The sequence below is a fragment of the Nerophis ophidion genome, linkage group LG26, assembly GCF_033978795.1.
Source record: "Nerophis ophidion isolate RoL-2023_Sa linkage group LG26, RoL_Noph_v1.0, whole genome shotgun sequence".
Lineage (NCBI taxonomy): Eukaryota > Metazoa > Chordata > Actinopteri > Syngnathiformes > Syngnathidae > Nerophis > Nerophis ophidion.
The window spans coordinates 13,913,851-13,926,638 of NC_084636.1; the positions used below are offsets into that span (position 1 = coordinate 13,913,851).

Here is a 12,788-nt window from a genome sequence, read left to right on the forward strand (position 1 = left end):
GTGGAAGAGTGGCCGTGCGCAACCCGAGGGTCCCTGGATCAAATCCCACCTAGTACCAACCTCGTCCATTCCGTTGTGTTCTGAGCAAGACACTTCACCCTTGCTCCTGATGGGTGCTGGTTGGCGCCTTGCATGGCAGCTCCCTCCATCAGTGTGTGAATGTGTGTGTGAATGGGTAAATGTGGAAGTAGTGTCAAAGCGCTTTGAGTACCTTGAAGGTAGAAAAGCGCTATACAAGTACAACCCATTTATTATTTATTTATAAATGTGAATATTTTCAAAAATGCTTATTTCCTTCACATTGGTGTTAAAAGAACGTTTATTGACACAAGTGGTGTTTAAACAAATGGTAACACTTTAGTATGGGGAACATATTCGCCATTAATTAGTTGCTTATTAACATGGAAATTAGTAACATATTGGCTTTTAATTAGTCATTATTAATGCCTTATTCTGCATGGCCTCATTATACAACAACTCTAACCCTAACCCCCAAACCTAACCAAATAACTCTAAATGAAGTATGTGTTACTTACAATATGTTCCCCCTCGTGTCCAAATAACTCTTAATTAAAGGCCTACTGAAACCCACTACTACCGATCACGCAGTCTGATAGTTTATATATCAATGATGAAATCTTAACATTGCAACACATGCCATCACGGCCGGTTTAGTTTACTAAATTACAATTTTAAATATCCCGCGGAGTTTCTTGTTATAAACGTCATGGAATGATGCCGTGTGTTTGTGACGTCTCGGGTTGTAGCGGACATATTAGCCCACACACGGCTAAAAGTCGGCTATTTTCGCATAAATACACAGTAATTTGGACATCTGTGTTGCTGAATCTTTTGCAATTTTTTCAATCAATAATGGAGACGTTAAATAAGAATGCTGTTGGTGGAAAGAGGTGAATTGCAGCTGCCTTTAGCAACCGAGGCACAGGCGGTGTTTTTTTTGTTTGTTGTAAAGCTTTAACACAGAGCGGTCAAGCGAACATGTTTCTCCACGTCAACCAGCAGGTTTTTGAATGGGAAAATTGTGGTATTAAGTCGACTCTTACCGGAGACTTCAGTGGATTACTGGACCTCCTCCTGTAGTTGTCAAAAAGGCAGCTGTGATCTTGGCTCCTCCATTGGCTTCACTCAGAGACACTGGCGTTCACCGCAGCCATCCGACTTTCAGGTATGGCTTTAGAATCTCACTTGAATACTAGTAACACAATAAGCAGATAAGGGATTTTCCAGAATTATCCTAGTAAATGTGTCTAATTAAATCTGAAACGTACACACTGCCGCCGCCCGGAGCCATTGCTTTTTTTTTGTTTTTTTGTGCTTCACTCTTACTTTCCATCCACAAATCTTTCATCCTCGCTCAAATTAATGGGGAAATCGTCGCTTTCTCGGTCCGAATAGCTCTTGCTGCTTGAGGCTATGATTATAAACAATGTGAAGATGTGAGGAGCCCTACAACCCGTTACGTCACACGCACATCGTCTGCTACTTCCGGTAAAGGCAAGGCTTTTTTATTAGCGACCAAAAGTTGCAAACTTTATCGTCGATGTTCTCTACTAAATCCTTTCAGCAAAAATATGGCAATATCGCGAAATGATCAAGTATGACACATAGAATGGACCTGCTATCCCCGTTTAAATAAGAAAATCTCATTTCAGTAGGCCTTTAAGTCTTTTTTACTTAGCATACGTTTCCCATACTAAAGTGTTACCAAAAAAATGTATATCCACACAAAAACACAATCACTGGCTGCCATGCACAGAAAAAGCAACCACAGATGAATTTGTATCTCTAAAATCAGCGCACAGTTGAAACGGGAATTTGCGTGTATGTGAAATTGGGTCTGAGAGGGTTGTCAAATAATCCTGTTTGGTCCACCATCTGAAGTGTGTTTTTCATTTTGGCACCCTGTGCTATTGAGTTTGTCACCCCTGATCTAATTGATTCCTGCTGCCGGATATTAATGATAATCCTCTGCTTAACAAAGTCCACAAAGTCCAAGCCAAAAGGTGCGCAGGCTCAAACACTAGCAGTGGTTGTTTATGATAAATAAATAATAATTCATATTAAATTCAGGAAAGTTGCAGAAATGCAGTATTGTGTCAGGAAATGATGGCATACTCCAAGTGATGGGAGGGGTAATCACACCAAAGCCCAGTTTGGTGGAACAAGCCCAGCCAGAGCTTATCAGTCTTGAAAATGGATCTTGCAAGTGCTTGAGTTTGACTTCAGAAAGTTGTTTGAACCGCCTGAATGTTATACTCTTCATGTTCCATTTGGCGTTCTGCAGTGTGTGTTTGGTACTGCTCTCGTCGTGTATTTGGCCCCTTGCTAAAGAAAACACCAGCCACAGAGTCCAACAGGAAATACTCCCACATCTGGTGCTGGTTCAGCGCATCAACATGAAGATGTGGTCGTGATGGGGGAGTCAGTGAATGACCCTCCAGGCCACCGTCCACAGCTGTCTGCGCCCCTGCCCTCCACTTGTGTTGCTCTTCCTGTGTCCTTTCATAGGAGTCTGGGTTGCTCTGTGTAAATAATCAGCCAACAGCTCAGGTTTTTACGCGTATTAGTCACACTCTTATTAGCGCACCTCATTGTTGACTCACGTGTGTGTACAGTATGTGTGTTTGGAGCGTGAGGCTCAGTGTGATAGTTGACAAAAGACGTTGTGTATTTATACTGATACCACATTCCGCTGTTCCCATCAGGATGAATTACCAGATGTATGTCCTTTCCGTCTTTGTGCATCATTGTTTGTTTGTAACGCACTACCATTAAGCCACTTTGTGGATTTTGCATTATGTTGCGCTTCCACCAGCGGTATCTTCAATCCCACTCTCCCTCCTCAGGCCGTGTGACTCCCGAGCAGCTTTGCTCCTACGCGCAGCTGTTCCGACACAATTTCGGGGCGCTAGAGAGTCACTGTGGGGTGCTCCAGCTGGGCCTGGCTACGGCGCAGACCCTCCGACATCCCCTCCTACCCCGATGGGATGCCTGCCTGGCCTTTGAGAGGCTGCTGCTGCAGGTCAGTGATAAACTTTGGCCAAAAGCAAATAAAGTCATGTGTATAAATGATATTTTAATAGACACAATTAAAGAGGGGGAGGTTGTCATTTATAAGGAGCTGGCGAAGCTATACACAGCTTGCTTACATCAGGGGAAAGTGCCAGAAATAAGCTAACATGATCATCCTTTTCAAGAAAGGGGACAAGAGGGACCTCAAGAACTACAGATTTATTAGCCTTCTTTCAAACATATACAAGTTGTTTACAAGAATCTTAAGCTTAACTCTAAGGTTAACTCGTTCGGTACAACCCCGCACCGAACCGAAACCCCCGTCACGAAACGGTTCAATACAAATACACTTACCGTTACATCCCTAATATTAAGTACAGAATATTTTACACTTCACTATGATTTTACATTGATCCTTACTCTTTAGTCGAGATGCAATCTGTCCGTACATATAAAAGTACACAATTTCCTACACATCAATACCGGCAACCCGGTGAGGGTGCATATTTTGACACATTTTCAACTTTTTGTCAACAGGAATTGAAGATTTGCTCCATTGAGTGTCCTCATTTTTTCACATGACTAGCAGTGTTTCTAGTATTTGTAATAGAGTGGAACCTATAGGAATGAAAATTCCATTTGTTTGGATTTGGAAAATATGCAATGATTCTTATAGCTCATGGAAGTTAAAAAGAAGTGACCACTTTGATTAAGGCCCCTTCTACAAGGTTATCCAGGAAATAGAGCACCTAACCTTATCCCTGTCCACACACACACAACAATGCCACCGTTTAAGACCCACTCAACCCTCCGTCCTCCGTTGCGACGCAACCGAGTATGCATGCGCGAAAAAAATGCGCACGTCATAGTCACATCCAAACTGGAAATGTATTCTTACAGGCATCATCATCGACGGTCACTCGAAGAGAGTATGACGATCCTCCTGGTAGGGCTGTATCCCTTTATGGAGGATGCCTGTGCGTGACTTTGTTTAAAGGGGAACATTATCACAATTTCAAAAGGGTTAAAAACAATAAAAATCAGTTCCCAGTGGCTTGTTGTATTTTTGGAAGTTTTTTTCAAAATTTTACCGGTCCCGGAATATCCCTAAAAAAAAAAAAAAAGCTTTAAAGTGCTTTTTTTTCGCTCTCTGCGAAGACACTATTCATTTTCCTGTGACGTCATACAGTGCTGCCAATACAAACAAACAATGGCGGATACCACAGCAAGATATAGCGACATTAGCTCGGATTCAGACTCTGATTTCAGCGGCTTAAGTGATTCAACAGATTACGCATATATTGAAATGGATGGTTGTAGTATGAAAGTATTGAAGAAGAAACTGAAGCTATTGAGCGAATAACTATTGACGCTATTCATAGCCATAGCATGGCCGAATAGCTGCGTTAGCATCGCCGGTAAAATGTGCGGACCAAACGATCAGGAATTTCGCATCTTGTGAAGCTGGAGCAACATAAATCCGTCGATTGGTAAGTGTTTTTTTTCGCATTAAATGTGGGTGGAAGGAAACGTAATATAGTTGCAAATGCATCTGCAGGTTATCCATACATCTCTGTGCCTCTGCTTTAGCACCGCCGGTAAATAGCATGTTAGCATCGATTAGCGTAGCATCTTAGCATCGATTAGCTGGCAGTCAACATCAACAAAACTCACCTTTGTGATTTCGTTGACTTTATTGTTGCAAATGCATCTGCAGGTTATCCATACATCTCTGTGCCATGTCTGTCATCGCCGGTAAAATGTGGAGACACTCCAGCACATTCAATGGGGGTCTGGCGGCAGACACTTTCGCATCTTCGGGCCAGTGGTGCAACTTGAATCCTTCCCTATTAGTGTTGTTACACCCTCCGACAACACACCGACGAGGCATGATGTCTCCAAGGTTCCAAAAAATAGTCAAAAAACCGGAAAATAACAGAGCTGAGACCCGGTGTTTGCAATGTGTTGAAAATGAAAATGGCGGGTGTATTACCTCGGTGACGTCATGTTCTGACGTCATCGCCACAGAGCGATAAACAGAAAGGCGTTTGATTTGCCAAATCGTTTAAAAAAATATATGGTCTTTTTTCTATACCATCAAGGTAACTATTGACGCTTGCATAGGTCTGGTGATAATGTTCCCCTTTAACGTGGGGAGACTGGTGCACAGACACTCACCACATGATCCTTGGCAAATCTGGGTCAGGGTCCAGTGACATGTAGCTTTCATCCGCCATCCCAGCCGTTGTGACGCTCCGTAGGGTTAGCAATCATCCTCCGCCTGTTTCACTGTTGATGTTTTGGGTCGTTATTTCCCCATAACTGGGCCCACATGGATGTGGGGGTGCCTTCTTCCGCCATTGCAGCCGTTGTGGTAGTTCTTACATCTGCCGTCTTCCACCTGCTCCGCCGTTGAGGTCTTTACCGTATCCCTGGCTAGGGGACAGTCAGGTACTAGGCCTTTGCCAAGGGCCACCTGGGGTAACAGTAGTAAAGGGGTTAACCTCCTAGTGCCCCAAGACCCCTTAGAGGAGCCTCCACTGCTGGATGAACGCTATTGAATAGTCGCGACAATGTTAGCGGCTCCAATTGACTACATTACTCTGTAAAACAGTTTTAAATAGCTCTGTGAGTGGTAAAGGTGGCCAACCGCTGATGTAATTCAGCGGGCGGTTGGCGGGCGGGTACGGTCCCGATAAAATGTTGGTTCTGGTGGACGGCGGGTGGATGATGATTTTGGTGATGCGGATTATATAATTGCCTATCCGTGCATCTCCACTAGACGTTGAGTAATTGCTCGACATACATGGCGGACAATAACTGATACAGTCTGTTTTGCCAGTCCAAATGCATTCGCTGTTATCCGCATTTTCGTTGTTTCCCCTTCGACAAATGGACAAAGTTTTTCGCTAAGAACAATCACAGCTTACCTGGACATTTAAAGGTTCTCTTGTCGTCCCGGTGGCACAACACACTCGTTGACAAACATATCCCACCAGGCTGCCGTTTTTCCAGGCCTCATCCAAAACCGTCCGAGATGTGTTGTATCCTAAATAGCTGCAATCGCGCGTTTCCTCCTTAATATTCATGTGTGATTTCCACAATATTCTGCACATGTTGAAGAAGGAGAAACACAGGCATGTCCGGATGACTCGCCTCCATCTTTTCAGCGGTTACCTCTGAGTTACGAAACCGGGGCACGGTGTTTCGGGCATCACTTCCCCTCCGAAGTCAGTTTGTAAACGAGCGATGAGTCCAAAAGCTAAGAACCTGAGATTCAAAAAATACACAGCGCACTTACCCGTGTTAAAAATTATCCAAGGAGGGGAACCTTAAACAATTGGTTAGTGTGGCTGACATGGGGCTTAGGCTGAATAATTATTTGTTTTGGGAGTTATCCGGCTTAATCGAGACAGGGTCTGAGATGTAAAACTTACCTTGGATAAGAACTGAGAATAGTTGCACTGCAAAGGTGAAGGGGGGTCGAAGATGCACGACACACACTTCACAAATTGAATTCCAGTACATGAGGTTTGTATTTTAGAGATCTATTTTCCACCAGATTTTGTGAGAATTCCAATTTGTATGGCTTTTAAGACCAACATGTTTCAGTGTGGCGGTAAGTAAACAAGACTGAGGTTAAACAGTCATAGTGGTAATTATCTCGGCAATTACCCATTTGCACCTTTTTCCTTGGGTAAATATTTTGGTGCCTTGGACTTGGCAGGTAAATGTAAAGGTAAGCATGTGTCTGTGGTGTCTAGAATGTTCTGTTACAGTGAAAATAAATGCAGATTCCTCTCCTCTCATAAACAAAGTTGGTCAGTCCGTGTTTGGAGGGAAAACATTCGGGTCCAATAAACACTGCAGGGTAAAAAAAAAAAAAAAAGAGACTGTCCTGATGTTTAGAAGGGATTAGTTTATCGGGGCAGGCGGATGTATATGTATATGTGTATATGTGTTAGAGTGTGCGAAGGTCAGGGGTCAGGTCTGATCGAAAGACTGATACAGATGGGAGCATTAGAATTTAATTATGCAATATCAGAAGTGTCCATTATGGTTTGTTAATCCTGTAATCTGCACTCATTTCATAACACAACACTGCATTTCTGCCACTTCGCTGACTTTTGTATTGTACAAGGTGGTGGTCATCATTCATAAGTGGCATTCATTATTCGACAGTTGCAGGCACATGTATTTATGCTTGAGCAAACATACCTCTGGCATGTGGAATTTTCTGGTTATTTATGTGCTGCGTTGTGATAATGATTAATAATTAGCAGGAAAAGCATTGATACCAAACATTTTGATTATTGTACCAAATTTTCTGGACCACAGGGCGTATTGATTACAAGGCGCACTGTTGATGAGCGGGTCTATTAAGGTCTTTTTTCATAAAAAAGGCGCGCCGGATCATAAGGGGTCACATTATGATTTCTTTCCTAACTGTAAAATACTTCCTTGTGGTCTACATAATATGTAATTGTGGTTCTTTGGTCAAAATGTTGCATGGATTATGTTTTACAGACCATCTTCAAGTCGCTTTCTGACAGTTCCTTCCGGACGTGCCGTTTTATTGGGCGGTCTTATTCATGCGGCTCATCTTCGACGGCGTCTTCTCCCCGTCTGTTTTTTTGTAGCGGTGTAGCATGCAAGGACGGGAGTGTAAGAAGTGTCAAAAGATGGAGCTAACTCTTTTAATGACATTCAGACTTTACTTAAATCAACAATTGAGCAGAATCTCCTCATCCGTGGCTCACTAGTGTGTCCCGTGAAAAACTGTCCGACCGGAACTCTAATAGCTATAGTTTTGTTGATGAATTATGTAAACTCACTACACCGGTAGTTTTTAGCGCTTCCATAGCGAGATATAAGCTCGAACTTTACACTACTTTATAATAAAAATGGCAACAGCAGAGGGTGAATGTCCCACACAAGAAGATAGAGAAAAAGAAAACGCTTATCGACTATGGCTTCGCCACGGGCTACAGTCGCGGACTTGCACAAATATTTAGGACTTACACACATCAGCAGATACCAGAAGGTAAGAAAAGTTGGTTCCGCATAATATTATGAAACAAAACAACAAATAAGTCTGCTAATGGGTGCCATTTTGCGGTCCTTATACACGCATCTTAGTAATACTTGTATCTCTGAATATGGTAGCCGTAATGGGCCGACAATCCATCAAGCGGTGCGACTTCAAAGTCATACTAAAACATTTCGACAGATTTTTAAGCGCCGTGTGCAATGTTCTTTATTTTCAATGGAACATTTAAAGTTTTGGTGTTGTTTACTGCCGTCATATTGCAGTCTACACGTATCTCTTATGTGTGATTACCATCTACTGGTCACACTTATCATTACACCATGTACCAAATAAAACTGATTCGAGGTCGGTGAGCACAACCAGAATTATTCTGTACATTTGGCACACCGGGTTATAAGGTGCACTGTCTATTTTTGAGAAAATGAAAGGATTGTAAGTGCGTTTTATAGTCCTAAAAATACGGTAGCAATTGTGCCTGGCCTGCAGCGTCCTCTTATAACAGTGCTTGGGCCAGTGAAGTTCAATAATTCAAAGATTTCCCAGATCTGAAAGGTGATACACAAAACACATCCTTGGTCTCCTTTTGTTGTTCACTGTGAAGCTGTAAAGTAAGCAGGACAGATGAGTACTTAGCAACCTAATCAAGTAAATCATGGAAAAATAAAGCAAGCTCATAGCGGCGCCCCCATGCCAAAACTTTTAAATTTGAAAACAAGCTCGTAAACCTTCGTCCTCAGCTGGGGCCGTGACTGTTTTTATTAAAACGAGGAGGAAGACTTTCGGGCTTAAAGTTCCAGCATCCATTAACTTCATGGCTCCACTTTGATCCTCTCTCCCATCGCTGTCCGACGGTACCTGAGTGCAACTTTCTCAGCGCTCACTTTCAGTTTTTACGCGGCCTAACTCACCAGACTCTAGTCCAGTGGTTCTTAACCTTGTTGGAGGTTCCGAACTCCACTAGTTTCATACGCGCATTCACCGAACGCTTCTTTCGTGCAAACATTTTATTTTTTTCAAATTCAAGACAAAGTTATATATTTTTTTCCTGGTGTACAAAATGAACCGTGCATGAACTCACAACAAATGACACACCTGCAAATCAGTGTGACTTACGCTGTTGCCGTATCCACGATACGCCGATATGGAGAAGTTTTTATTTACACGATGAGTCCATACTTGCCAACCCTCCCGATTTTTCCGGGAGAATCCCAAATTCCGAAAATCTCTTGGGGCAACGATTCTCCTTTAGCGTCTTCTACAACCTGTCGTCACGTCCGATTTTCCTCCATACAAACGGCGTGCCAGTGCATTCACATCATTTATGTGGCTTTTACACACATAAGTGAATGCAAGGCATACTTGGTCAACAGCCATACAGGTCACACTGAGGGTGGCCGTATAAACAACTTTAACACTGTTACAAATATGCACCACACTGTGAACCCACACCAAACAAGAATAACAAACACATTTTGTGAAAACATCCGCACTGTAACACAACAGAACAAATACCCAGAATCCCTGGTAGCACTAACTCTTCCGGGATCTACAATATACACCCCCGCTACCACCAAACCCTGCCCAAGTATGGATGAGTCGGGTGTGTCTTGACTGGCTCCGCCGAACCCCTGTGGCCGACTCACCGAACCCCTAGGGTTCGATCGAACCCATGTTAAGAACCCCTGCTCTAGTCTCTCTGATGATGAGAACATTTAGCCTTGGCCTTGTGCATTGCCCAAGTATGGATGAGTCGGGTGTGTCTTGTCTGGCTCCACCGAACCCCTGTGGCCGACTCACCGAACCCCTAGGGTTCGATCGAACCCAGGTTAAGAACCACTTCTCTTGTCTCTCTGAAGATGAGAACATTTAGCCTCGGCCTTGTGCATGCACGCTGTAGCTGTTGGCTGGAGTTCCAACTGACATTCTTCAGGAAAAAGATCTCACAATCAAGCCTTTGGCGTGGATGTTTGCCATTAAAATGAGCTTCTTTTTATTGCGGCGCTACGGAAAATGCGTGTGTGGGTCGCTGTCAGTTTGCATGTGAAGCGGTCACTTTAGCTGAACATGTACGAGGGGCGTGCGGATTGGGAGGGGGATTAGCTGCATGACAAAATGCCTTTTAGCGGAGCCCGGCGGTCGCGATGTGTTTGCTCAGCCTGAGTGCGTGAGGGCCGCTGAGGGTGCGACCATCGCCTTCAGGACAGTGGGAGCCCTTTCAGGCTAACCCTCACTGCTGTGGTGCACCGGAGGCCGTGTAGTAGGCAGTCGGAGAAAGGCCACTGAGTTCAGGGCTTAGCTTGGTTCCCACCCTCTCCAATAAACATACTTTGCTTCCAAATACTGTGTGAAAACTACTTTGGACTGTTTTCCCCATTTGGCAACGTAATACAGAACCTTGTCCAAAACACAAACCATTCACGGAGGTTGTTCAAGCTCTAATTTGTTCGGATTTTGAATTAGCCAACTGACTGACTGACCAATGTGTTTGATGTATTCATGGGTCAAAAAGGGTGTCTGTCACTTTTAATAGGTTTTTACATTATTTTCATGCTGATTCAATGTCTGATCTAGCCTTGTTTTGTTGAATTATAGTGGTACCTCGAGTTTAATTGCTTCTGCGGAGCAGCTCATACCTCAAAAAACTTCTATTACCAATCAGCGTAGCCCGTTAAAATCAATTGAAACCAATTTAATCGATGATTGGCATAATAATGATACAACATGCTTCATTTTTTTTCTATACACTTTTAGATAAGTATTGTTTAAAAAACAATACAATACTGGAAGATTTCAGGATGTCAAACAATATTATTTTATAAAGTAATGCAATAATGTATAGCATTAACCTCGAAGAGTCAATTTTACATCCTCCCCCTTCAAACTGCTCCTCTAACAAACACACCATTAACAGCTTCTCTAAATGTTTGTGGATAAATGTCCGCCGTTTAAAATAATCTGTCGAGGGCACACTTATGATTGATCTGAAATTATACCTATATACGATTTATCCCAATTAATTTTGAGTTAATTATAAACAAAATGTGACATAAATATGAATATATATATATATATATTAGGAAGGTGGGAAAAAATCGATTCGAATTTGAATCGCAATTCTCACGTTGTGCGATTCAGAATCGATTCTCATTTTTTAAAAATCGATTTATTTTTAATTTTTAATCAATCCAACAAAACAATACACAGCAATACCATAACAATGCAATCCAATTCCAAAACCAAACCTGACCCAGCAACACTCAGAACTGCAATAAACAGAGCAATTGAGGAGACACAAACACGACACAGAACAAACCAAAAGTAGTGAAACAAAAATGAATATTATCAACAACAGTATCAATATTTGTTATGATTTCAGCATAGCAGTGATTAAAAATCCCTCATTGACATTATCATTAGACGTTTAAAAAAAAAAAAAAAAGAATAGTGTCACTGTGGCTTACACTTGCATCGCATCTCAAAGCTTGACAACACACTGTCCAATATTTTCACAAAGATAAAATAGGTCATATTTTTCGTTCGTTTAAAAGTTAAAACAATTTTACATTATTGCAATCAGTTGATAAAACAGTCCTTTACAATTATAAAATCTTTTTACATAAATCTACTACTCTGCTTGCATGTCAACAGACTGGGGTAGATCCTGCTGAAATCCTATGTATTGAATGAATAGAGAATCGTTTTGAATCGGAAAAATATCGTTTTTGAATCGAGAATCGCGTTGAATCGAAAAAATCGATATATAATTGAATCGCGACCCCAAGAATCGATATTGAATCAAATCGTGGGACACCCAAAGATATAGATATATATATATATATATATATATATATATATATATATATATATATATATATATATATATATATATATATAGAATAAAGTCTAACCTTGAGAGGCATCTATAGTTTTGTAAGTGAATAAATCCAAGAATTTCCTCTGTTTTTATGGCCATCGGGCACAGCAGCTTTGTTTTATGCAGCGCGGCTTTCCATCGCAGTCCTTTCTTATCATACATAGTGCTTTAAGTAATTGATTCCACTACAGTAAGCCGTTTTCAGCAGGAGTTTGTGCTCACTTTGTAGAGAGTTGCATTTCCCCCACTCGGCTGGATGCTTCTGTTTCAGATGCTGGAATTAATTTGTTGCCTTTTTGTTGAACGTTTGTTTCTGCAAATCTAAGCCACTGGCAACACGAGTATTGTTTTTGGGACAAGCTTCTAGCTCGGGTTCGCGTTTGCAGTAGCCATGTTGTTGCTATGTGTTTGAATGTCTGCGAAGGGAATGACTGCCGGGGCGGAAGCTACGGAAGCTCCTGGGGGCTAAGGATGTGCTGGAGCAAGAGAAGAAAAACATCGACTTGATTATTTTTCAAATTGTCTGTAACAAAAAACTTTGAGTTAATTGATAAAATCCGTTTAATGCCCAGGCCTATTTGTATGTATTCTCATACTCTTTATGATTTTCTTGTTGTACCTCCAGTCTCCTTTGGTGGACTAGTGTATGCTCTGAAAGGCTCGGACTGACTCTCGTAAGTCCAACTGCAGCCCCCGATGCTGCATCTGCCAAGAGCCAGGCATCAGTGGCACCGCCATTATAGGGAAAAACTGAACAGACTCGGTCTTTCTCCATTTACCAGAACACCGCAGGCACACACATAGCAACCTTCCCATCAAGGGTCCAGCCAG

At 42.2% G+C, this 12,788-nt stretch overlaps 1 protein-coding gene across 1 annotated transcript in view; it reads left to right on the plus strand.

Annotated features, from left to right (window-relative positions):
- scfd2 (sec1 family domain containing 2) overlaps window positions 1-12,788 on the plus strand; it is a 353,994-nt gene that overhangs the window by 83,776 nt on the left and 257,430 nt on the right. Inside the window, exon 5 of the mRNA XM_061888960.1 lies at window positions 2,868-3,043. Coding sequence (XP_061744944.1) covers window positions 2,868-3,043 — 176 coding nt within the window. The remainder of the gene's footprint in view (window positions 1-2,867; window positions 3,044-12,788) is intronic.